This window comes from Pipistrellus kuhlii, unplaced genomic scaffold, assembly GCF_014108245.1.
Source record: "Pipistrellus kuhlii isolate mPipKuh1 unplaced genomic scaffold, mPipKuh1.p scaffold_m20_p_4, whole genome shotgun sequence".
In the NCBI taxonomy this organism is placed as follows: domain Eukaryota; kingdom Metazoa; phylum Chordata; class Mammalia; order Chiroptera; family Vespertilionidae; genus Pipistrellus; species Pipistrellus kuhlii.
In genome coordinates, this window is record NW_023425540.1 from 57,921,526 (window position 1) to 57,949,369 (window position 27,844).

Sequence of the window (27,844 nt, forward strand, 5' to 3'; positions counted from 1 at the left end):
ATGACTACAACCTTGTTAAGCAGAAAATTCGAGGAGGTGATTTAAACAAAAAGGGCAGGATGCTCAAAGACTGAGTGAATTTGGTGTTGCTGTGTATAAGAGGGAAGGCTCGAGGAGGTGAGACAACAACAAAAAAGGCAAAATGGTAAATGGTCTCGAATGAAAAGCTAAGGGATCTGGGCCTGTTCACTCTCATGGGGATAGTGACCATAGGGGAGACACAAGGTCAAACTTCTACTCTAGAAATATGGTTCCACTAGTAGATGGAGGAGGATTGAAAGGGAGTGGAATAAGGCCTATTTAAGAGACTGTGGCAGTAGCAATGGAAATTGGGAAGAGATTTAAATTGATTTGTAGCTGACAAAGCATCCTATTCATGTGTGATACTATTTACATTTTAATTGGTATTAAAATGCAAAGTCTTCCACATTTTTAACATCTCTGTGATCAGAATGCATCCTTCAGTTCATGGGGGCAGGTTTTCTTTCTTTCAGTGATCGTAGCATAATGATGCCTCTTCAAGTTGATGGCATCTTTGATACAGTGAAATGGAATAATAATCATGGTCTGTTAATCACTAAACTGAATTTGAAAGCAGAGAAGTGGAGGAAGTTCTACAAATGATAATCCCACCTACCTCTCTGGAAGGGAGCCTTTAAGACATTTCTCTGCTTTGGTGACCAGCGGTCCCTACTTCCTAAGTACTAATTGGATCAGGGGAGGCACCTGTGAATGCTGCAGGCGATGGGAGGTGTGTGACTGGGGAGAGCTGGGTAGGGGCCACAGGCCCTCTCCAAAGGACAGTTACTATTTGTGTTGTGCCAACTGCTGCTGGACACAAATTAAAAATGAGTGTTGCCAGATTCAAGAGATGATGGAAATGTGAAATTTTTAATAAAATGTCTCAATATTTAAATGTTGGCAACACAGCCAACATTTTAAATAACCCTGTGCAGGCCAAACAAAACCTATCTGTGTGCTCGGTAAGCTACCAGCCTTGTCACTCTGCTAAGTCTCTTGTTGAAGGAGTGATCATACTGATTTCAAATCCTTTCAGTTTCATAATATTAAATGCTAAATGTCGCTGAATGCCAGTGACAAGACTATAAGTCTCATCTGGGAAGATGAAATCTTCTTTGTCTGTATCAGCCATCTGGTACAGCTCTCAGCCACATGAATCCTTTAGAAGCAGCAGTGGGGGTAGTCTGAAGGCCTGTGATCTAAAATGGGTTAGTTATTTTGTCCTAAAATATGTCTGTCTGATCACCTACACAACAGGAACAATTCCTGGGCATAGTGTTTTAAAACAATAAAATTACATCTCATGCCTCAAAATTCCTTTCTTCTTCAGAAACAATAACAAAAGCTGTTGGTGTTTTAAAAGCGGCCTGGAATGCCAAAGGGGGATTTCTTTACTCAGCTCTTGTAGATTTATCGTTTGCTAATCTCCTGCAATCACAAACATCGTCAACATGTGTAATGTACTATTGATAAATGCATAAAACATAAACGTAGTGTTTTTTTCTTTTGCAACATTAATGTCTGATTCAAACTCAATAAGGTGATAAAAATTAGGACTGTGAGGGAGGAGTTCTGCTCTGCCAATGATGGATGGCAGGTACTGTAGTTGACCTCCTCCCATATATGACTTGGGCATAGTGCATGCAACTGAACAATTGGCAGTAAAGGGCTGAGGTTCCTGAGAGAAGGGAAACACAAGGGCAGTACCACATTCCCCTTGGCTTTCTAACTGGGACAAGTATGGGGCTTTATGAAGCTAGGCTGGAGCAGTTGGGAAGAAGCTGTGAGCAAACAAATATATCAGAGGGAAGACAAGCATATATTGTTGGAAGACACTGGATCTGTGGCCAAGGATTGAGAGACTTAACTGAGCATCTCAGATACTTTACTTAGTTGAGATCTCAAAAAGATCACTTAAGAGTAAAGATCATACCCTAGAGAAGGACCATGACATAGGACCAAGAAGATAACTCAAATAGATCTGCTGTAACAACAAATAAAACCAACCTGAACAGGATCAAATAGGTTTTTCAACAATATAACTGCCTGGCACTAAAAGCCAACTCTCTGTGAAATAAGATAATATAATCCAAACTCCCTAGTGTGTATCATTTTATAGTTTTGATCACACAATAAAAAAAAGGTACTAGACATTCAAAGAAGCAGGAAATTGGACCCTTAATCAAGGGGGAAAAAACAGCAGTCAATAAAATTGATTTGGACATAATCCAGATGTTGGAATGAACAGATGAAGAGTGTGAAACAAATATGGTAAATTTATTCAAGAACATGAAGCAAATATGGGCATAGTGAGTAAACATATGGGGCATCTCAGCAAAGAAATAGAAACTATAAAAAAGAACCTAATGGAAATTTTAGAACTGAAAGGTACTTACATGAAATTAAAAATTAATAAGCATAAGATTAGATTGAAGTCTGCAGAAGAAAAGGTCAGTGAACTTGAAGATAAATCAGTAGAAATTATCTAACTTGAAGAATAGAAAGAAAAACAACTGGTAAAAATGAAGAAAACCTCAAAAACTTGTAGGAAAATACCAAGTAAGCTACTCTACATGTATTGTGTGTTCCAGAAGGAGAGGAGAGAAAGAATTAAACAAACAAACAAAAAAATTTTTTAAAGAGATAATAGGCAAACATTTTCAAAAGTTGGTAAAGAGTATTGCAGATCCAAGAAGCTCATTGAGCAGCAATCATAATAAATTAAAAGAAAACAAAATATCCGTATGTGGTCAAAAGACAGAAACTGAAGAGGAAGAAAACATTTTTAAAGCAACCAAAGAAGATATGAGATACACAGGATACAATGATATGAATAACTAATACCTAATCAGAAAGAAGTGGAGGTCAGACACACTGGAATAATACCTTTAAAATTGTGTGAAAAAAATGTCAGCCAGAATTCTGTATCTAGTAAAAATGTCTCAAAATTGAGAATAAAATAAAGACATTAAAAATATATACATTATTATTGATTTCAAAGAGGAAGGGAGTGGGAGAGAGAGATAGAAACATCAATGATGAGAGAGAATCAGTGATCAGCTGCCTCCTGCACATCCCTCCACTGGGGATTGAGCTGGCAGTCCAAGCCTGAGCCCTGACCTGGGATCAAACTGTGACCTCCTGGTTCATGGGTCGATGCTCAACCACTGAACCACACTTGCCAAACAAATAAAGACATTTTAAAATAAATGAAACAACTCCAAGGAGGAGGTATGAAATAGGGTACTTGCCCACACCCATGCAGGATTTAGCAAGTAAGTGACCCAGAGAAGAGGAGGGTAGTTATGGACAGAGTCTGAACCCAAACTTATTAAAACCTTGGGCTGGAACACTCCTTAAAATCTGGAGTTCAGTATTGTTCCTCAACATGATATTTTTTGAAGATTTACTTTAAGACTATAATATTTAACTTCCTTGGAAAAACTCCAGGTCTAATAACAACTTTTTAAAATCTAAAGGTTAGCCATTCATCCTTCGAGTTGTAGATTGAAAATGCCAAATCAGTAATTAAGTCTTATCAACAGTTTTCCTCCAGTTCTTTATTGGCTTAAGGTTCCAATTTCTCTTGTCTTTGGTGACCAAAGGACATTTTGAAACAAGTATTGAAGAGCATTGAGGAGTTACAGGCTGACAGAGCTGGAGGATGAAACAATGAAAAACTGTCACTGGAATGGGGCAAAGTGTGTGCTGACATTCATTACTCAGAGAGTGACTAGTTCAGGCTCCTATTCCTGAATATGACTTTATTTTCACCCCCAAGAAGAATTAATTGTGAAGTTATAACCACTCTTCTTTAATAATTCACCTAATTAAAAGTCAATGAAAAGAGTGGGCTTGTTAAACAATAGCAAGTCAATCATGTAGAAGCAATATAATATGTAGAATTGCACACATTATCTTTTCAACAGATGATTGACAGTTCTTATAAATCACAGTTTTGCTTTTAAACCTTTTCATGAGCATTAGGAGGCTCCTTCCTGCTAGCACATACACACATTGAAAATAAAAAATTAAACATCAAATGCAAAAACAAACAAAAAGTAGTAAATGCATTACAAATTTTAAAAATAATTAATATTTTGATATAAATATATTCTTTAGCCAAGCTCCTACAACATTAGAAAATGACAACAAGATTCTTTGGGTTCTCTGAAACCGGTTTGGCTCAGTGGTAGAACGTCGGTCTGCAGACTGAAAGGTCCCAGGTTCGATTTCTGTCAAGGGCATGTACATTGGTTGCGGGCACATCCCTGGTAGGAGGTGTGCAAGAGGCAGCTGATCGATGTTTCTCTCTCGTCGACGTTTCTAACTCTCTCTCCCTCTCCCTTCCTCTCTGTAAAAAATCAATAAAATATATTTTTTTAAAAAAGATTCTTTGGGTTCATTTCAGGACCCCTCCCATTAAAAAAAAATGATACTCTTCAACAATTTATACCACCTGATACCCTCAGCAAAGATAGTTTTACACGGCTATGAAGACAGTGGGAGCAAAGAAACAGTAGTCCACAGTGTCTTTAGACTTCTGTCTTTTAAGAGAATTTGTATCTGAATTTCTCTTGCATTTCTGAAGAGCAAGTTGTAAGTTTGATGGGAAGGGAATCCAAGCCTCTATTTAGGCTGCAGCCTAAACAATCACCAATGTCCCACTAGATTTGATCCCCCAAGAAAATCAGTCTCTGGTTTATAATCCCCCTTGTTGGGAGAATGCCTGTGATGCTAAATTGTCTTAACATCGTGCAATCTAATTCTGATTCCCTAAACCAGTGATGTGAATTCAGACTTCTGACTTCCTGCTTCCATTTCAAATCAGAATTGATCTCTCCCTAGCCCTTTGAATGCATTCAGATATCTCTCTCTCAGCTGGTGGGTAGACAGTTACAGGTCAATGTGCTTAGATTTCTTTTGCAGGAAAAAATAAAATTGAACCAATCTCTTCTTAAAACAAAAAAGAGCAAAGGGGAGAATAAAGGAGTGAGATTATGGAAAAAGAAAATAAAAAAACATGTTTTATAAAAGGGATGAAAAAAATTTTGATATTTCTTTAAATGTTGAGTGGGAGGAACATATAAAGATAAATTGTAGGTTAAAAAGCTCCCTTTTTTTCTGTACTAAGTAGCCCTAAATGGGTAGCAAAAGACTCTATACTTGAAATGTCTCTAGGCAAATAAATATATATGGAGCTTTTTCCATACATCCATAAGTTTAGCCAAATATCAACATCAAATGCTTCTTAATAGCTTACCAGGGGTATGTGTGTGTATATAATATCTTATATAATAAAAACCCAGTGATTGAAATGGCAGAACAACTAGAACAACCAGAGAACAGAAAGACTGCTGCCCCTCATCCTGGCTGGCTCCACCCCCCAATGGGGACCCCCACCCTGATTCGGGGCCCCCATAGGGCAGGTCAGCCAGCCCTCACCTGTGCACCAGGCCTCCAGCCTATATAATAAAAGGGTAATATGCAAATTGACACTAATAAGGGAACAACCAGAATGATCACCGGACCAGTCACTATGAGGTGCACTGACCACCTCTCGGTCTCTTTCCCCAGCCCGCAGACATAGGTCATCCGATGGTGAATGGGGAGCCAGGGTGGGTGGTGGGGGGGGGGGGGGGACCAGCTGCAGGCATCTAGGGAAGATGGTCCTGATTGTAGACCAGGCCTAGGGACTACACCTGCACACAAATTTCATGCTCCAGGCCTCTAGTAAACATATAAAATAGCATATACATCACATTACAGTTATCATGTACACATGATAAAGTAGGTTGACTACATTTTCTTTGTTCTCTGATATGAAACAGGGTAGTCTACATTTAGAGCCTTTTGCCTTTAACTTTTTTTAAAAAAATAACCATATTAGACAAGACAAAAGCTAAAAATTATTTTTCCAGATTTCTGTTAAACAAAAGCAATTTGAAAGTAGAAGTCAGGTTCTGATTCCCAAGGAGTATTGATTTTCTTTCTCATCCAAGTAATAGCAGAATAATTTCTAGTTTCTATATTTCTTGGCCTTTTTGTTAAAGAGTATGTTAAAAATGAATAGACGTGAGCAGTGAAGCATTTTTTTTTTCAGTTGAATAACTCTGAATATAATATCCTCTAATCTCTGATCTTTTTTCTGCCTTTGGCTCTCAGAAAATTTTATGTTTTTTCTCTCTTCATATCATCTTTTTTGAAGCAAGAATTCAGCATTATAACAAAATGTTATTCTATATTAAAAATTAACTTACTATGCACAATAATTTTTATTTTTATATAAACATAGTAAATTTATATAAAATTTATATATTTCTGAAATTATATTTATACACATAAATTATTATCTGTACACAGATAATAAATATGTACACAGATAATTTAATAAAAATAAACATAAAAATTATATTTATACACATAATAATTTAATTTTAGCAAAGAATATAAACTATATTTTGAGAAAATTACTGAAATATTTTACATAAATTTATATGAGCTGTTCTATTCTTTTTGTTGTTAATCCTCACCTGAGGTTATTTTTCCTTTGATTTTTAGGGAGAGAAGAAGAGAGAAGGAAAAATAGAGAAAAACATTGATGTGAGAGAAACAAATCAATTGGTTGCCTCCTGCATGCATCCTGACCAGGGTTCAGGCCATGCAGGGGAGGAGTCTGCAACCAAGGTACTTTCCTTTGACCTGAGTCAAACCCAGGATCCTTTGGTTGCAGGCCATTACTCTATCCACTGAGCCAAACTGGCTAGGACTGTCCTATTCTTTTAACTTAATATTTCTACACTTTAAAAAGTTATTTCTAAAATTGTACCTATGTGAGGTCATAGATGTTAACTAACATTATTACTATTGTGGCAATCATTTTACAGTATTCATATATCAAGTCATTATCTTATATACCTTAAACTTTCACCATGTTATATGTTAATTATATTGCAATAAAGCTGGAAAAAATTTAAAAGTCTGTAACATTAACAAGTCCATTACTTAGCAAAGTAAAATAGGATTTCTTAATAGATTCCTCACGTACAAAAAATAAAAAGTTAATTCTAACGTACTTGTGTCCTGAGATCCATCAATTGAAGGTGTATTTTGTTGAAAAAATTTTCTTAAAGCTTTGCTAAGATAACTGTTTGTATATTGAAATTATTGGGAAGTTAATGTGAAGAGTCATACAGCTGATAGCTTTTTGGACATAGTTTCTTTCACTGAGGGTGTTAATTTAGAGAATCACCCAAGCTGTTATGTGTACCCTCATTCATTTCTTTTTATTTCTGGGTAGTCTTTCACTATATAGATGTACCACATACTGTCAATCTATTTTTCAGTTGAGGGATAGTGGAGTTGTTTGCAGTTTCAGGGGATTACTACTAGGCTGCTATAAAGATTCATGTTCAAGTTTGTGAGTGAACATAGCTTTCATCTCACTTGGGTAAATACCTGGGAGTGAATGGATGGGTCATATAGTATTCTTTCTTTTTTAAAAATCTTTATTGTTGAAAGTTTTATATAGATCCTCATTTTCCCCATTAGCCTTTACCAGCTCACTCCGGTTTCCTCCCGCGCCTGCCCTCACTACCCCATCATCTGTGTCCACAGGTTATGCATACATGCATACAAGTTCATTGGTTGATCTCTTCCCACCCACCCTCCAAAAACTGCCAAGCTGTTTTCCAAAGGGGCCCTATCATTTTTGCATTTCCACCAGCCACGTATGAGAGTTTCATTGTTTCTGCAACCTTGCCAGCCCATGATATTGTCTCTCCATAAGGTGTCTAAATGTGAAGAGCGGCCAGCAGGGGTCTTCAAACTTCTCTCATTATGAGAATCACCTGGTGGAGTTGTTAAAACACAGATTCCCGGATCCCAACTATAAGAAGTGCTATCAGGAATCTGTGTTTTAACACCTCCACCAGGTGATCGTCATAATGAGAGAAGTTTGAAGACCCCTGGGCTACAGTGTTTAACAGGTCAATCCTCGGACTAATGAGAGGGTACAGTCCTGCCATGGCCACGTGCAAGTCTCAGCTTGTAGGGCAGAGCCCTCCCAGCGCAATTATAACCAACAGCTTTAAGTTGTAAGCTTGTGCCTATGGTCCCAACACGTGGTCCCACCTGTCTGAGTGATGTGGGCTTGATAGAGTTCAGGTGCATGTAATTGAGTAGATTCAAAACCCATGAGTAGGCAGTAAACACCTTGACCACGCCCTTACTTTGCCTCATGGCACCTGGCTATAAAATAAAGACATGGCTTGTAGTCCGTGGCACTGTCGCTAGCTCTTCATTACAGAGGTTAGCGCCCCACCGAGACCCAGTTTTCATCCTCTTGTCTGTCTTTTCTAAATTCTTCACCGCCCCCTCTCAGGCTCACTGAACCTGGCTGAGCTGGCGAGCACATAAGGCACCTTGAGGCTGAGTATGCCAGGGCCATGCCAGCTCGCCACATCCAATAAGTAAGTAGTTGTATCTTATTGTGGTTTTAATTTGCATCTCCCTCATGACTAATGATACTGAGCATCTTTCCTTGTGCTTATTTTCCATCCAGATATTTGCTTTGTTGAAGTATATGTTTAAATATCTATATTTCAAATGCGTTGTTTGTTTTCTTATTATTGGGCTTCAAGGATTTTTATAATTCTAAACACAAGTCCTTTGGTTAGACATGTGATTTGTATATACTTTTCCCCCTGCCTGTGACTTTCAAATAAAGTATTCTTATTTTAAATTAAGTCCTATTTATTTGTTCTTTCATGCACTGTACTTTTGTTTCTTTTTGATAAGACAGCATTAAATATTTAAGGCTGCTGCCGAAACCGGTTTGGCTCAGTGGATAGAGCATTGGCCTGCGGACTGAAAGGTCCCAGGTTCGATTCCGGTCAAGGGCATGTGCCTTGGTTGCGGGCACATCCCCAGTGGGGTGTGTGCAGGAGGCAGCTGGTCGATGATTCTCTCTCATCGATATTTCTGGCTCTCTATCCCTTTCCCTTCCTCTCTGTGAAAATCAATAAAATATATTTTTTAAAAAACATTTAAGGCTGCATAATTTTCTCCTTTATTTTTATAAAAAGCTTTAGAGTTCTAGGTTTTACATTTATATTTGTGATTCATTTTAAGTACTTTTTGTATAGTATGAGGAGTATGTAAAGATTTGGGGGGGGTTTTACATACTGGTATATGTCTAGTTGTTCTAGCACTATTTATAGTTGGAAGGACTGTCTTTTCTTCATTAAATTATTTTTTCACCTTTGTCAGAAACCAATGGGCCATATATAAGTATAAGATGATTTTTGGATTCTTCTTTCTGTTCCATTTGTCTCCATGTTTATTATTCCTCCAATACCACTCTTGATTACTGTAGCTTTGTAGTGAATCTGGGAATCAAGTACGTGAATCTTCTGACTTTGAAGAGAATGTGTATTCTGTTTTTATGTGGAGTTCTCTCAAATTGCCAATTAGGTTAATTTAGTCGAAAGTACTGTTCGTTTCTTCTACATCTTTAGGACAATTTGTCTACTTTTTTCTTTTTATTGATTGTTAACGGTGTTCTTTGAAGTCTTCAACTATATTAGGGTATTTTTTATTTCTCCTTTTGGTACTGTCAGTGTTTGCTTCATGCAGTTTGAAGTGCTATTGTTAGGTGTATAACAATTATATTTGTTATGTCATCTTGGGAAATTGACCCCTTTATGATTAAGTAATATCTCTATCTTTGTTCTGAAGTCTAGTTAACCTAATATTAGTATAGCTATCCCTGATTTATTTTCATAGTGTTTGCATGGTATCTCTTTCCTATCATTTTATTTTTAACCTATTTGTACCTTTCTATTTATTTCTTTATTTAAACTTTATTTTTATTGTTGATACTATTACAGATGTCTCCATCTCTCCTCCTCTGCTCCTGTTCCCCACTCCCCTCTGGCCGTCACCACACTGTTGTCTTTGCCTATGGGTCATGCATATATGTTCTTTGGCTAATCCCTTCACCTTTCATCCAGTCCCCCCATTCCTCCCCTCTGACAGCTGTCAGTCTGTCCCATGTATCAGGACTCTGGTTCTATTTTGTTCATCAGTTTATTTTGCTTGTTAGATTCCACATGGTTTTCTATACATAGCATATATATAGTTTGGTCTTGATTTTTCAGTTCAATATAGACTCTTTTTATTTATTTATTTATTTATTTTGCAAATGGAAATTAAAATAACAAAACAAAAACTGGTTCATAGGTTGACACTCAACCACTGAGTTACACCAACTGAGCTCCTCCAAGCCTTTATTTTTAAAAAAATATATTTTATTGATTTTTTACAGAGAGGAAGAGAGAGGGATAGAGAGTTAGAAACATCCATGAGAGAGAATCATCGATCAGCTGCCTCTTGCATATCCCCCACTGGGCATATGCCCGCAACCAAGGTACATGCCCTTGACCGGAATTGAACCTGGGACCTTTCAGTCCGCAAGCTGATGCTCTATCCACTGAGCCAAATCAGTTTCGGCTCCTTCAAGCTTTTTCCCCCCTATATATCTTTCACCATTTTAAATAGCATTTTCTCCTTTACATTTCACACAACTCATTTGTTAGGGCAGGTGAAATAAATGGTAGCAGTATTCACTAACACACAGGAACCAGGATCTCTGTAGGACTAACACTGGCTCTAGGAGAATGCTAGGGCACCAAATGGTGTAAATTCTCAAAGATCCCCAGCTCCCTTGCCAACTAGTGGAGACTGCCCTGACCAAGGGCTAAAACTTAAATCCTCTCACTGACACCACCAAGCCTTTTTTCTCTCCAAACTCCCACTTTTAGGAAAGCTCAGGGATTTCTCAGGTTGAGTGGATATGCACCCAACAAGCCATTCTCACCTGAAGGCCTCGTTTATTATGGAGCCACTATTGGCAACAGTCGGCGCGTTGTTGCTTGTATGGGGATGGGGCAAAGGGAAAGAGCGGGCTGGAAACCCTGGGATTTTTTTTGGAGCCAGCTACATTCAGTTTTAAGATTTAAAAAAAAAAATACTCTCAACAGTAGAACTTATAAACTTATAAACTATATGTCAACTATGAGAGTAACTGCAAGAGGTACGTGTTTTCAAGGTTTGCCCTATATTGCATTTCCAGAGCATAACATTTTCTTTTTGTCTTTTGTCCCTCAAGGGGTGCTACATCCATTGTGTACAGATGCAAACAGAAGGGGAATCAGAAGCCTTATGCTCTCAAGGTGTTAAAGAAAACAGTAAGTTTATTTCATTATCTATACTAGCATCTCTAAGGGGTCTGTTACCTGAAGAAGCCAAACACCCTGATGCAAGGGGCAAAGGGGCCAAAGAGCCACTCATTTGAATTTCAGTTATGAGGGTGCCACCAAATGGGTTGTTTGTTGTCTGATGGGAACTGCTTGTGCCTCTGAAAGCAGCTGGATCTCAGATTGGATGAGGGGAGGAGAAGGGTGGGGAGGAAAAGCATTTAGATCTGGCAGGTAAATCTTGCTTTGTGGATCAGTCATGATTTTAGGTATATATACAGGCCTAGATTTCAAATGTTGGGTTTGCTTCAGTGAATTACACCAGGACAAAGGCTAATGTCTCTGTGACTGAATTGATTCATCTAAGAAAGTTTGTTTGGGGATTTCTTCTTTTTGCTCTATATCTGTGGGAGAACTGAGGAGGCAAAGGTTACTTAGGCTTGTCTCCAGTGAGTGAGAAATGCAGGTGAAAGTTCAAAATACAAATGCCAGTAGGATGTAACTACTACACCACATGCCCCAGAGGGCATTTGTCATTCTAATGCCCCACATGCATTTTCTGTCCTTAGGTTGTTTCTCCTTATAAAACCACAAAAAGACAGCATTTTCTTTTATAGCACATCTTCCTTTCTCAAATTTTATGTCAAGTATGTGAAATATATATACACTTTGGGAACACAGTTATAAAGTATACTGAGAAGTATCATAAATTTGAAGTCAAATAATGCCTGCTTTAGGGCAATGGATTTACTTTCCTGAAGACAACTTAGTATCACCAGCTATTTATGCATCGTCTGGCACAGGGAAATTTTAGAATCTCATATAGTGAAGATGAGAATAATAGCACAGGGTTTTCAGTAAAGTAGCATAATATTAGGAAACAATCTCAGAGTTTAAAGCTATAGCAAACTAACAATGACAGTTTAATTGAAGTTGGTAATACTTTTTGAATGTTTTTGTAGATCTCAGAGAGGAAGGGAGAGGAAGAGAGAGATAGAAACATCAGTGATGAGAGGGAAACATTGATTGGCTGCCTCCTGCACATTGGACTGAGCCCACAACTCAGGCTTGTGCCCCCGACCTTCAGTCCACTCTGTCCACTTAGCCAAACTGGCCAGGGCTGACGTTGGCAATTTAATGGCAAATGCTACTAATCAGCTCTATATTCTGGATTTCCTTTTTAGTGTAGGCGATGATTTAAGTTATCCCAGAATGTAGAGAAATCTTTTGATTGGCAAGGTTTGAAATTTTCTCTTAAATCAGTTTCTGATAGTCATAAAATTTATTTGAATTAAAGATTATTAAAATTTCTATGAAATAGAATTTTCTGTTAAATATCTGCTTCTTATCTAACTAAATTGGCATACTTAATCCAGAATCACACATGAGACATTTTTGGACTTGGTTGTATCCTTTCCTGCAGGTTAAAAACATTGTCAGTAAAATGTGTGAGTGGTTATTTTTCTTCTCATATTTGAGGAAATCTTTAAAGGCACTAGATACATGAAAATACAGAAAAATAAACATTCAGAAATGATCTGTGAATGCTCCAGTGAGTGCTGATTTAAGTAAAAAACTTTGAATGAAACATTTGGTAGGCTCCTGACTCGTTCTCATTGGAAAGTGAAGCACTTGTTTGCCCTCACTGTGCTCTCGTCTCCACCTCTGTTGTGGAAACATCTTCCTCAGGCAGGAAGAGAACGTGGATGGGAACCAAGAGTCAGATGGAGCTGCAGAGCAGTGCTGCAGGCAGATGTTGTCAGACACAGTCACTGCTGTGCCAAATGGAAGAAGAGAAAATCCCCTGGAGAAACTCAGCTTTGAACACGAATTAGTAGAATCCCCGGCATTGTTTTCTATAATAGAATAAACCATGCATGGAGAGGAGAGAAATAGCAGGCAAAACCTCAAAGGGGTGGAGGGGAAGAAAAAAAAAACCCCACCTCAAAGGGCAATTGCCCCCAATGTTTTATTCCACATAGGTCTTGGAGATGGAAACTTGCTTATCTGAGTGAAGTGAATGAAGCTGAAGAAATATATAGAGGGAAAGTGATGCAGGGAAAACAAAGTATTTTCCTAGCAAGTCCAGCCAAGGATCTGCTCTTGAGGAGAAAAATAATTCAGAAAACTTGAATTATTTATGCAATATAATTCAGAAAATTTGAATTATTTATGCAATCTATTATATGGAGCCACATAAAATTACCTCTATTAAATCATTCCCCCCCTTACAAAATGGCAGTTTTATGTGGCTCAATGTAGTATTATAGATACATATTGTTTAATTCAACAACTTTGGGACCACTATACTATTTCACTGGATAGTTTGTTAGGTTGTCATTTTATGACTAGACCCAAACCTAAGAAATCTGAAAGATTGTCTATGAGAGTTTTCTAAGGCTGCCATACTAAGCTACCCAACTGACTTAAAACAACAGAAATTGGTATTCTTTTATAGTGCTGAAGGCTAGAAGTCTAAAATCAAGGTGTCAGCATGGCTGGCTTCTGCTAGGGCTCTGAGGGACAATCTGTCCCCTGCCTCTCTCCATACTCCTGATGACAGCCAGCTATTGCTTGGTTTCCTTGTTGTAAATGCATCACTCTACTTGCTGCCTCCTTGTCACATGGCCATCTTCTCCCTGTATGTCTGCACATCATATTTCCCAGTGCAAGTCTGTGTCCAAATATACGTCTTTATAAGGACACCAGTCCTATTGGATTAAGAGTCCACCCTACTCCAGTATGACCTCATCTTCAATTGACTACTTACATCTACAACAACCCAATTTCAAAATAAGATCACATTCTGAAGTACTAGGGGGTTAGGACTTCAACAAATCATTTTTTTTTTTTTTTTTGGGGGGGGGAGGCATAATTCCTTCCATAATACTATCTGTAAGAAGTGCAATGAAAGTTTCCTATCTTTTTTAAGGTTAATTATTTGATAACAATAATCCTTTTCCAGGATTTATTTAAGGGCTTTTTCAGGATAGTTTACCCACATTTTATTTTGTGGTAGTATTAGGTACCTTTCTCAGAGCTTAATATTTTATAAAGAATTCCGTTTACATTGGCAATAAGAGACTTATTTCCCTACAAAACACCCTGATCATCATTGAGAATCCATTAGGCACTCATATATTTGTGGTAGACAAATACTCTCATTTATCCCTAGAAAGCACCAGCTCTTATGGAGAAATTCATATCCCATTGTTGGTCAGGTACAAGACATAGTTAATACTGATAATGAACATGAATTATCATGTTCAGACCATTGGGTATGTTAGCTAATAAAATATCCCTGTGGGTAATTAACATGTACTTATAATACAAATATTTTTACCATATTAGAAGCCCGTTGCATGAAATTTGTGCATGGGGTGGTGTCCCTCAGCCCAGCCTGCACCCTCTCCAATCTGGGACCCCAGTCGGATATCCCTCTCACAATCCAGGACTGCTGGCTCCCAACCGCTCGCCTGCCTGACTGCCTGATTGCTCCTAACCGTTTCTGCCTGCCAACCTGATCACCCTCTAACCACTCCCTTGCCAGCCTGGTCACTCCTAACTGTCCTCCCCTGCAGGCTTGGTCACCCCCAGCTGCCCTCCCCTGCTGGTCCAATCACCCCTAACTTCCCTCCTTTCCCAGCCTGATTGCCCTAGCTGCCATCCCCTACCAGTCTCGTTGCCCTTAACTGTCCTCTCCTGCTGGCCCAGTCACCCCTAACTGCCCTCCCTTGCCAGCCTTGTCTCCTCTAGCTCCTCTCCCCTGCAGGCCTGGTCCCCCTCAACTGCCTTCCTGTGAAGGCATGGTTGCCCCCAACTGCTCTCTCCTGCCAGCCAGGTAACCCCTAACTGCCCTCTCCTGAAGGCCTGATTGCCCCAACCGCCCTCCCTTGAAGGCCTGGTCCCTCCTAACTGCCCTCCCCTGCTGTCCTGATCGCCTACAATGGCCCTCTCCTACTGGTCATTTTGTGGTGGCCATCTTGTGTCCACATGGAGGCAGCCATCTTGTTGGAATGATGGTCAATTTGTATATTACCTCTTCAATACGTAGGATGTTTTATAAATGGATATAATACCATATATTTAGAAAACTATAATTCAAAGAATTAAAGTATATTGAAAAGCAAATCAACCAAAAGAGAGATAGAGAGACAGACAGACAGAGAGACAGAGAGAATATGGGAGTGGGGTAGAGAGGGACAGGAAATATAACAAAAACCCATTATTGAATTTAAGACTGTATGCTAGTGTCCATGATGGTATTTCAACATTTCAGCATATACCAATGAAAATTCTCCTAACAGAAAGTTTGGGAAAGGCATAGCTTCAACAATGAGATTCTGTTCTATATAACTTTTAGCATTACTTTTAACATTCGAAAGCATTTTCAGATCTTGCAGTATCTGAATGGTAAGTGTTGGTGATTCTCAATGATAGGTCTATTTTAATACCAGAAAATAGAAAATATAGTTGACACAACTTTTTACTGTACTGAAAAAACCTGGATGTGTTCAGAAACAATATTATCATGTCTCATTGCATCATTAATGAGGACAAAGGATAGAGAAACTAATTGAGTGGCCATTTTAGTTGGGTATTTATAACTTTTTCCCACTTTGGATTAGTGATTCTTGTACTGAAGAAGTCAAATCACTAGGAGTGGCATCGATACTCTCTCCTCTGTGGGAAAGGTGGCCTATTTTGTAACTTTTTATTTGGAAATAATTACAGGCAGTGCCATTTACCTCATTTGCACATAAGAACAAATTGGTTTGCAGGCATGGTAGAACTTACTATAACTTTATAAAACAAGAATCAAGTATGAAGGAAAAAAGGCAATTTTTTTCCCTTTATGCATGAGCCCTCTGTCATCCCATTTGTTGTGATATTTAGAAGAAATTGAGTTAGAGTTGAAAGATTTACTGAGCTACTTCCTCAGGTTAATGACTTTGGGATATTAAAGGAATCTGACAAACATAGCTAGTAGGACAACAAGTGATTTACAAGATGGAACCTTTTAACTAATGTTGCAAGACTGAATATGCTGATCTTAAAACTGCACAAAAGGGAGTGTGTGTGCTAAAATTGAAGAGATTAAGCACCTGGAACCTTCAGCCTGGACTGAATTTTGCTGAGTAAAATGGAATCTCAACTTTTGAAGATTGACATGGTGATAAGAAGCCACTATTTCAGGGACGATTTATTTGCTTTACCTTTCATAGGAGTACACACCTTAGGGTATATTTAAATAATCACACACTTTGATCCTATCAGTAAAGCTTGTTTTTAAGATCTGAGTGAGATGTAAGAAAATTATGCTCACCACTAACTTATAGTATCACTGGAATTTTGGAGACAAATATTTGAATTCTGGAATTCAGATGAAATTTCAAACTATGTAGCTTAATTCTTGAAAAAGAATCCATTCAGTTTACTGCAGAATCTTTTCCCTTTCTTGGTATGCCTAGTATTGAATCTAAGAATTAATCTCAGTGTGTAAATTCAGGATGTATAGGTATTCTGAGTCTTCCTGATGAATGGCTATGCAGTTGTGGGCTCCAGAGCTGGACACTTTGGGTTCTGGATCACTTCTGCCACTTCCTCCCTGTGTGACTCTACAACAAATTATGTAAATCTGTCTCACTTCCTTCACCTGTAAAATGGGTTTAAGAACGTCTAGCTCATGTTGTTCTAGCAAAGATAATAATGAGATAATGTATGGAACATATTTCTCATCACCCTGAAAGCATATAATAAAAGGTGAACGTTATTCTTATTATTAATTATAATGGGATCAGACAGATATTTTATAATAGTACCAGTTTATTCTATGCAATTCTAATGTTCCCATTAGCTTGATTTAAACCTGCACAGTTAGCCTGGCTGGTGTGGCTTAGCGATTGAGTGTACACTAATGAACTAGGAAGTCATGGTTTGATTCCTAGTCAGGGCACATGCCCAGGTTTCATGCTTGATCCTGGTAGGGGGTATGCAGGAGGCAGCCTATCAGTTATTCTCTCTTATCATTGAGGTTTCTGTCCCTCTCTCCACCTCCCTTCCTCTCTCTGAAATCATTTTTTTTAAAACTGTACAGCTAGCAGCGCCAGACATATTGTGCATTTCTGTATGAACAAAATTAATTACATTGTTTTTGGAATACCTTTAAAATTTCTGTTAAAAATGGGAATATATATTGTATCCATAAATTTAATGTGGTACTAAATAAAGATTTATGATCGTATTGCTTCACACTTACACAAATCTTGAGTGCCTGGAATTCCTGCATTTGGAACACTTTGAACACTATAGCTCTGTTCTGATTCTTACCCCTGGAGCAGTGTGACTAGACCACAGTGTAGAAGCTGCTCGAAGTCTGAATTCTGTCATTTTTTAGTTATTGTAACATAAAGTTACCTATAAATTTCTGGAAATGTTTTCCGTGAATAATTTAACATTCACCTAGTAAATGCCCATAACACGTAAAATTTTTCATGGGTGCTAGTATGACCTTTTATGCTCTTAGATGAAGAATCATACATTGTGACTTGCTAGTTATCCTATGAGTTAGTTTTTAACTTCTAGTCATTTTCCCTATATTCTTATAAGTTAGCATTTGAGTATATTGCATATAACGATGATGCTGCAGGGGAATTTGAAAGGTTGCTCTAGATTAAACTATAGAATGCACACAGGCTTCCTCCCAACTCTTGTAGGTGGATCTCTGGGGCATCTCCATTAGAGGAGGTTTCCAGGTTCCTTAATTCCAAAATAGAAATAGTGCCATTTATATCACTGGGTAAACTGAGGAATACTTGATCTTTTCTCTTTCTAACCTGTGAGAACAGAAAAATAACCATGGGTCGTTCATTTTCCAGTTGCTATAATGTACATAAGAGAGAGGGCTGGGTCAATTTGGGTTAAAGATAGCATTTTTACACCACTCTAGCCACTTTTAACCATTCATGGGCATGCTTGAGACGTGTAGGCAAGGTCACCTTTGGTCAGTGATGGGGAGGAGAATAATAAATCACTGGCTGAAATAGGTTTTTTTTGGCCCAATTGAGGTCTCAGAACATATTAAGGAAAGTAATTTGCAGATAACAAGCTGCGTCAAGTGAAGCGAAACTTCTCAAGCATTCTGTCAGTTGGAACCTATTGATTTTCATAGGGACTATTAAACCAGGTTTCCTGGAATAGGAACAGGGATATTTCTGTTCGGTTTGTAGACATGTAATTGTCTACAAGAGAAGAAAGGTAGTGGGGTGGAATGTTAAAAGCTTGGCCTGGTTGGTATGCCTTACCAGTCAAAGAGCCACTTGGATATCTGAACATTCTTTTAGAGAATTAGTAGTTAGAGTTTGATTTGTTTTCTTTTTTGATAGAAATATTGCTAGAATGTTCAGCTTGCTTATCCATCATGCCATTGTATTATATTAAACTCATAGATATTTTGTTAAAACCAAACACCATAATTCAGAGACAAGATGAAACAAGGGAGAGGACAAGCAGAGAGAGGGAGAGGGAAGGAGGGAGGAGAAGAAGGAAGGGGAGAGGAGGGAGAAGGAGAGGGAGAGGGAGAGAATAAATATGCATACGAGCATTTAAGCAATATTAGGCATATGCCTGTTTGCTGTTGCCTAAAACAAAACAAACTTTGCAGTTACACCATCCACTCAAGTTATCATATTACCAACTAGTACTTTTCTAAGTAGTAGGTGGTTTGAGTTAAAGTGTCCTTTCCCTTTCATATAGAGTCTATGGAGCAGAAAAAGGAGATGTGTAACTAGCCAAAATAGAGGAAATCTTAGAGGGAGAACTTACGTTACTATTTCTCCGATAGCTGAGTGAGAAAGGTCTTGTCTGAGTGAGAAAGGTCTTGTAACCGAAGGAGAGGTGCTGGCAGCAGAAAGTTGACAGGGGCCCAAGGTCAGGAGCCTGGAGCTGGGGTACTGGTACCCAGTGGACCACAACCAGGGGAGCTGAGAGAGCCCGAGGAACAGAGCCTGTCAGCCTCAATGCAAACTTAGGAGTCATACCTTGGTGAGAAGGAGAAAATCTAGAATCTTCGTGTTAACAGGGAAAACATTTTTAATCCATTTTTATTTTTGTATTTCTTCATGGCACGAAGTTGAATGGTGGTCAAAACTTCTTCCATCCATCCAAAGTGAGAAGCAAGGAAAGAGAGAAACAAGGCTTACAAAAGGCCAAGTTATGGAACTCCAAAACCTTTCCTTTGTTAAAAGGGAGGGATTAACGGCTATGTGCAGAGGATATTAATTAGAAGAGATCCAAATAATTTTCAGGATTGAATTAGCTTTCAACTGTCTTTTTTTTAAGTAAGCACTTGAATCAGCATTTGCCACTTCAGCAGTTTTAACAGTAAAGGAGCATAATGCTAGTGAGAATGGAGCCTGTGTTTCATCCTTAAACAGTATTGGTAGCCCCTGTCACATGTTAATGCCCAGTGCCCCAGGGAACTGGATTACTTACAGGAGTTTTAGAGAAGTACATAATGGCCTGTAGAATTTGAACCCAGTTCCCAATCCAGGCCCTTCCCACTTATACCAACTAGGTCCTGAAAAAGACAAATAAGAGGTCAGGCGTGTTCATGGCCCATATTTAGGATGAAAACTAAAAGATGCTGGCTGGTAAGCTTATAAAAGATGAACAGAGAAGTCGAGTGCAGTTCTAAGTCACACTGGGAAACAAGGTTATAATACATAATATTCCCTATGTGCAGAGAATACAAGCAACATATCTCTTTTCCAATGCTGTTAAAACCTTCGTTTAAGAAGTGTCAGCATACAACAGCCACCAACAAAAAACAACTGGAGGAGTAAAATATACAAAATACAGGCTTTGCTTGCCATGGCTCTTTCTGCTCTTTGTCTTACTGTCAGAGGGGATGCAGTGATGGCCCAGGTGCGGTTGGGTTTATCGAGCTCCAGTTTCCTTTCTGCTGCAAGTGTCAGTGTCACAGGATAAATTCAGTTCAAGCTTCTCAGACTTATCTCTACCCCAGAAGTTTGAAAGCTATATCAAAGGGATGGTTATATCTGTAATGGCTTTTTATCCTCTTACAACATATCCAGCTGTCACTGTGAGGATTTTCCTTTGAGATTTGAGATCAGGATAGTCTGGAACTGTTTCTCCCATCAAGACATCGAGACACGTGTAGGTGTTGCGATGAGTTTCGAGGTGTGACATACATACTAGAGCACTATAAACTGTGAATGATTTCTTTTAATGATAAATCAAAGCAGATCCAAGATTATCGTCTTCATCTTTCAAATTCTGATGTATTTTTATGAAGGGGAATGTGGGTGTCAAGATTTACCTACCATACTTACATCTGAAAATTTATTTTCAAGTATTTTTACAATTAAAATTAAAATTATCACAATTAAAATTCCTCGTAAGACAAGTACCACTGGATATCTGGGAGTAACAACACTTAACATTTTTAGTCAAAGATATTTTAGGGTTTGTTTTTTTCTTTCTTTTCCTCTTCAGTTTAATCTCTTTTCATTTAAAATAGTCCTGGCAAGCATTGGAGAGAGAGCAAAGCTGGGATAGGAGCAGGAATGTGCTCATATCTACCCAATTATGCATACGGAGAGCTTTTAAACTGAGTCCTTTCACCAAAAAGAGGCTTAAGGCCATGCTGATGGGCGTGCATTGAGGATGTGCACACTCCTATAAAGAAAACGATGTTGAAAAGGACCGAGCTGAAACTTGAGTTTCTAATTCTGGAAAGACCTAGTATCTTCTGGGGTTCGCTCATGTTAGGAAGCTTCCTCAGTAAGGGAGTCACATCCACACTTCTACATGGAGTAAGAATACTGCTGTGCAGCAAAATCAGTAATGGAGTTTTTCAAACCTTAAATCTTTAAGATCTCTTTCTTTCCAATTCCAGCCCCACAGCACGATTATACTACTTTTGAAGTCATTTAAAAACATTTCCCCCCTATTGCCGTTCTTTTTTTGTTGTCTTTTTAGGAAGTTTTTAGCATCCATGAGTAATGTTAACCAGGGAATTTGAAGGTCTTAATTATCTTAGGACAAAATCAGGCAAGTTTCTAAGTGTCTGGGCTTTCCCCTATTCAAAGCTACGCTCAGTAAAAGATTCAACCCAAAATGCAACTGTTGGGATTCAAAATGCTAATTCTTCCAGGCGTAATTTTTGTGTTTGTTAATTTACAAATTACAAAGTCAGAAGCTTCTGGGATATCTAATTACTCAGTTTTATAACTAAGAGACAATCATTTCATTTTAAGATCAAAGGGGTATCTCAGGGCCTCTGAGAGTATACATTGTCCTGCCTCTCACTTCAGATGGTCTGGAAATTACGCAACTGAGTATTGAAAGAAATGTAAAATTAAGAGTAAATTTCCTTATTTTCACGCCTTCTTTTAAAAAAAAGATTTTATTGATTTTTTAAAGAGAGGAAGAGGGATAGAGAGTTAGAAACATCAATGAGAGAGAAACATTGATCAGCTGCCTCCTGCACACCCCCCACTGGGGATGTGCCCGCAACCAAAGTACATGCCCTTGACCAGAATCAAACCCTGGACCCTTGAGTCCGCAGCCCAATGCTCTATCCACTGAGCCAAACCGGTTTTGGCTTCATGCCTTCTTGATAGTTTAAAAAGCATTTTGGGAAAAGTACTGTCTTACCATGTGAAAATTACTAATGGCACTGCGAAGAAATGGTGCCAGTTTTCACGTTTCTATGAGAACCTCCATGTCCACAGGGTGTGGCTGATGCCCAGGGCTGTGGTAACTCAGATGTGACCATGATGGTCAACAGTAATTAACAAACATAAGTGGTTTTTTAACCTCCCCAAAGCTTAACCAAAGTAGTACAGCTCTTATCCCAGTGGTTGGAAGAAAACACACAACCATATTCACTGGTTTCATTTTTAATTTATAAGGCTCTTTCACTCTACAAGAGAACATTTTACACTTCCTCCCTCAAACCTCCAATTTAGTCCTCATTACTTTCTTCTTCACATATTTTTCAATCTTTTCTCTTTTCTCTCCCTCAACTTTCTCAGCTCTCAGCACAGGAGTATATGCATTTTTTAATTTTGGAAAATGTAGTTATTTTTAAAGACAATATTACTTATGCTAAAATATAACAGGTTTATTATTGTTATATTGCTATATTTTAGTTACTAAAACACCTTTTTAATGCTCAACTACTGAACCACACTGGCCAGGCTAAGTTATTAAAAACTTCTTTAAAAATCTGTTTTAATCACCAATATTGTAGTGTGTGTAGCTATTTGGAATTGTGAGAGTGCCTCCTAAAGTCTAAAAGTTTGAGAAACACTATTTCAGAAATGTAAGTGCACACACACTGTTTTACAGGTGTAAGAAACTAGCAAGGTCATGGAGATGACTACCTTAGGTTAGATAGTACAAGTGGAGAAGGGTGCTTCTTTCTCTTTAAAATATGAAACTGAAGAATATAGGCTTGTGGCTTCCAATGTCCATGTGTTCTGACATTTGGGGGCAGAATGTGAGAGACGGGGGGTGGGGGGGGGGGGACACACAAGGATGAAAACACTATAATTACAGCCCCCCCCCCCTAGATTTAGTTATATTTGAAGATAGATTTGCTGTGATTTTCCAATTATATGTGTTAATAAATTACCTTTTTGGCTTAAGCACATTTCAGCTTGGTATTACTTATCATTAAAAAGGTTGGCTCAGTGGATAGAGCGTCAGCTTGGGGACTGAGGGGACCCGGGTTCGATTCCGGTCAGGGGCATGTACCTTAGTTGCGGGCATATCCCCAGTGGGGGGTGTGCAGGAGGCAGCTGATCGATGACTCTCTCTCATCGATGTTTCTAACTCTCTATCTCTTTCCCTTCCTCTTTGTACAAAATCAATAAAATATATTTAAAAAAATAAAAAGGTTTTGATTAATATGCAGCTTGAATTGCGCTATAGTTTAGTGTCTGGGACAGACAGGTGAAACAGTGTCCAAAGTTCTTGAGTCATCGAGCATTGTGTATACCTTTTTTTATTCCTTCACTGTGAAAGCCCCAGACCTATCAATTCAGCCTACAGTCATTTGGTTACTCCTTACTAAGTTGTTTTTCTTTGTTCACAATGAATCTCTCTTATGAAACTGCTTCATATTGGTTTTTAGGAACATGTCTTTATCCCTTCTTCTTAGTCTAAATTTATAACTGATGTTGCATTTTTATATGGATATCTATGAATATTCTCAGAAGTATGCTGAGTTGCACTTACTAGCATTTATTCAGCCTTAGTATTAATATAATACACTTTGTTTTGCATTGTGAATCAATTTTAATAATTTAATTTTCTTTGGCAAAAAATATGTCAAAACACGCTGAGCCTTATAGTTGACCATATGAATGACTAAAACTTTTACCATAGCTTAAGAAGATTTAGCACCCAGCCAGTGTTAAGTGGTTGGGCATCAACCTATGAACCAGGAGCTCAACTTCTAGTCAGAGCACATGCCCAGATTATGGGCTCAATCCCAAGTATGGGACATGTAGAAAGCAGCCGATCAATGATTCTCTCTCATCATTGATGTTTCTTTCTTTTGCTCTCCCTCTCCCTTCCTCTCTGAAATCAATAAAAATATTGATTAAATAAACTTAGCATGACCATATGGCTATTTATTGTTTTATTATGTATAGTAATTAAACAGGAGACTTTTGAAAAGTCTCTCATTGGAATGAGGATTCTTTATTGTAAATGTTTTTTCTTCTCATAGAAACAAAAGACATTTGTAAATGGTGACCACTGTCTTTAAGTCAGGCACTCTAAGCTCTGGCAAAATTATATGTGTTGGGAAAATATATACAATATATTTATATGTTGCTACCAAGAGAAAGAACATATAAAGTTTTCAAAATTACCTTGAATATTTCTTCTTTATTTTCAAACAATATATCTTTGTTGATTAATGTTCTCATTAGAGTATAAAACAAATAAATCAATATCATCATCTTGAAAGTATATTTGGTTATCACCATGGAAACATGATTGGATTTTTCCTCAGGGCCACCCTTTGTTTCTCAGGGCATGTAAATGAAATGGTAGAATTCATTCTCTATTTTAGGGGTGTCAAACTCAGAGAAGGGGCCAAAATCTAAAATCCAGCCTAAATCGCGAGCCGAATGGTTTACTGAACAGTCATAAACTGTCATTGTGATGGAAACGCAGCGGAGTGCAGTGATGACAGCGCGGTGCGGGCCACATTGCAAGGCCTGGTGGGACGGATTTGGCCCGCGGGCCTTGTGTTTGACACATGTGCTTTATTTAAAGCCACCTCTCTTGGTTATGCCCACAGAGTTTGTCTGTGAATTGCACAGAAACCTCTGCATATTCATTTCTAAAACCATGTGAGCTTTGCCAATCAGAGGGTTCTGGACAGCTCAGATGGCAGAGACCATAGTAAGAATGCAGAAATTATCCATATCTTGCTTTGACAAATTTTGTTGGGAGTGGCAGACACTAAAACCTTTCTTTCTAGTATATGACTTTTAGCGTCTAAAACTTGAGTTCACTGTGATTAAAAATGTCAATCATTAACCTAGAAAGGGAAATACTCCTATTCTTTTAATATCCTAAAGTAAATGGCTTCTCTTTTAAATATAGAGATCAAGTGGTGCCCAACCAAGATTCCTTAATGGCAAGCAACAGAAAATTAACTCTGGATAACTTAATAGAAAAGGAAATTTAGTGGTTCATATACCGTAATAAGAAATCTCAAAGGCCAAACTAGTTTATGCATAACTGAATCCAGTGGATTACATTATGTCACCAGTACTCTTTCTTCATTTCTCAGAAGGGAATTTTTTCCCCCCCCTGTTTTGGCTCTGTTTTCAGTTAATTGATTCTAATATGGTATCAAAATTGGACACTGGTTGTGGCATATTCTATTCTTTTTCTGATCTCACAATTTCAGAGAAAAAGAAAATACCTCTTTCTTGATTATTTGAGCAAAATTTCTAGGAAAGACTCTGATTGGGATGACTTGGGTCTGGTAGATATTCATGACCCAATCACTGTGGACAGGAAACAGTACTCTGATTGGTCAGGTTGGGTTATGTGGCCACAGCTGAGTGAAAAAGGCAGGTGAAATGATTGACAGCTCCAGTGGATTTGGGACAGGGATCCATAAAAGAATGGGAGAGAAAGAGAAGGAATAGGTTGACATGAACTTTTGACGTAATGGTGATAGCAATAACTTTTGATAGGAAATGGGCCATGCAGGGAGTCTGATATGTTGTGACCTGTATTTGTAACAAGTTCTACTTTATGTACAAAGCAGAAAGGAAAGACAAGGGGGAAAGACAAGGAGGGTGGGAGTGAAGGAGACACAAGAAAAAAGCTTAGAATGCACCTCTGCCAATTACCTAATTCATCAAGGTAGTGAGTGATTGCTGTTTCTGATTCTCTGCTATAATTAAGACATTTCTAAGGTGGGAGTTTCTTTCAGTTTCTCTCTTTCATTTTGCCTTTTAGGTGGACAAAAAAATCGTAAGAACTGAAATAGGAGTTCTTCTTCGCCTCTCACATCCAAACATTGTAAGTGATTTTTTTAAAACTACTATTCCAAATGATCTCTAAAGTAATAGAATGGGATTTTTGTCCACGCTGATCATGGAAAAGGGATTCATCCAGCACCCATAAACAGCCACAGGTTCTTGTCCTCATCTGACCACAACTTTCTAGTCTTTAGCCAAATGAATCTTAAATACAGTACCTTTTCAAAGAGTTTAAAAATGGACAGGTCAGCAATATATCACATATTTATTTTTATACATAAAAGGATATCTAAAATATGGATAGCTTTGTTTCGCGCGAATAAAACACCGTCTTTTTCCTTCTGTGTGTCCATCTTATTTTTTTTAAAAATATATTTCATTGATTTTTCACAGAGAGGAAGGGAGAGAGGTAGAGAGCTAGAAACGTCGATGAGAGAGAGAGAAACATCGACCAGCTGCCTCCTGCACACCCCCCACTGGGGATGTGCCTGCAACCAACATACATGCCCCTGACCGGCATCGAACCCGAGACCTTTCAGTCCGCAGACCGATGCTCTACTGCTGAGCCAAACCGGTTTCAGCCATCTTATTAATATACCGTTACTGAAAAGGCCTGTGAAGGAAATGCATTGCTTCCAAAGTCATTTTAGCCTCCTTGGAGGGAGTGTCTGCTTTAGAAACAATGTGTAGGTTCAAATAAATGCAGTGCTTGAATGGGGAAAACAAAAGGTTTTCAGAAGCTGTGCTCTAGGCTGTGTCCAAAGGCCCTGAGGGCAAGGTTTGGAGAAAAACTTTCTGGAGCCAGTGAAGTGAAAATAAAGTCTGTGTCTGGCCATCACTTGTTTTTATGAGTCGAGCCAACCACTTAAAGTATTTTATTCATTTCTCTGAGAAGCTGGCATCCAGGAGGGTGGCCTGCAATGCTTCGGCTCAAAGCCAAGTGCTTAAAACTTAATATATGAGTTAGCAGTAAATAACAGAAACTCAGCTATAAATAACAGAAAACTTGCATATATTGGTCTGAACAGATGTTTTCCTTAAGTTATAAGAAATCAGAAGGCAGGCCATTCCTAGCACTGATTCAGCCCCTCATTGATGTCATGCAGAATCCAGATGCCTACTGCCCATTGGTTCTGCCATCCTCAGTGCCTTTGCTTTCATGCTTTTCCCTCATGGTCCTCGAATGGCTGTTCCATATACTCCACAAGCCTTCAGGTCTATATTCAAGACAAAATGAAGTAGAAAGGCCCCAAAGCAGAGTCCTATGAGAAGAGTAAAAGTTTTTCCAGAATTTCCAGTTGCAGCAGAATTCTCTTCAGATTTTATTGGTCAGAGCTGGTCACAAGAGCAGCCTTAATGTCATAGAGGCTGGGCAAATGGGGAGCAGGGTTATCATAAGTGACTCAGACCAATTACCATTCATATTTGGAGGCTAGGCACCTTTCTTCCCTAAAAAAAATTCAAAGTTCTGTTTGCAATAAAGTAGGGGAGAAGGGCTTTGGGTAAGCAATCAATGAAATATGCCACATACAACCACCAACTTTTCATTGTCCATCTTTTTTCTTTCAAAGAGAAGTCAGTATAGAATTTTCCTCAAATGTAGATCAGTCCTGTCACTCAATTCTCAGATGTAGGCAGGAAAATATCCAAAATTGGATGGATTATCTGAATGTGATGGAAACCCTGTTATGGCCAATCAAATCATTGCCACTACATTTCTGAGGTTCCCTTCATCTACAAGTGATTTTTTTAGCAGTTGAGGGTCATCCTTTCCACAAAGACATCTTTTCCCCTGGTCCTATTCTGTCTCAGACCCAGATTCCTTCCAGGGGAAAGATGCATTTGCATTTCCAGCAGCCATGATGCTTTCAAATGACTTAGGAAGCTTTATTTGTTTGCTATTATTTTTAAACTAGAGGGCCAGTGCATGATTTTGTGCACGGCTGGGGTCCCTTGGCCTGGCCGGTGATTAGATCCAATAGGGGCCCAGGAAGGTAGGCTGGGGGAGGGTCCGTGGGAGAT

General features: G+C 38.5%; 1 protein-coding gene across 1 annotated transcript in view; it reads left to right on the plus strand.

Moving 5' to 3' along the window:
• Positions 1 to 27,844, plus strand: part of CAMK4 (calcium/calmodulin dependent protein kinase IV) — a 140,612-nt gene that overhangs the window by 60,660 nt on the left and 52,108 nt on the right. The window contains exons 3-4 of the mRNA XM_036409396.2: positions 11,192 to 11,270; positions 25,800 to 25,862. Coding sequence (XP_036265289.1) covers positions 11,192 to 11,270; positions 25,800 to 25,862 — 142 coding nt within the window. The remainder of the gene's footprint in view (positions 1 to 11,191; positions 11,271 to 25,799; positions 25,863 to 27,844) is intronic.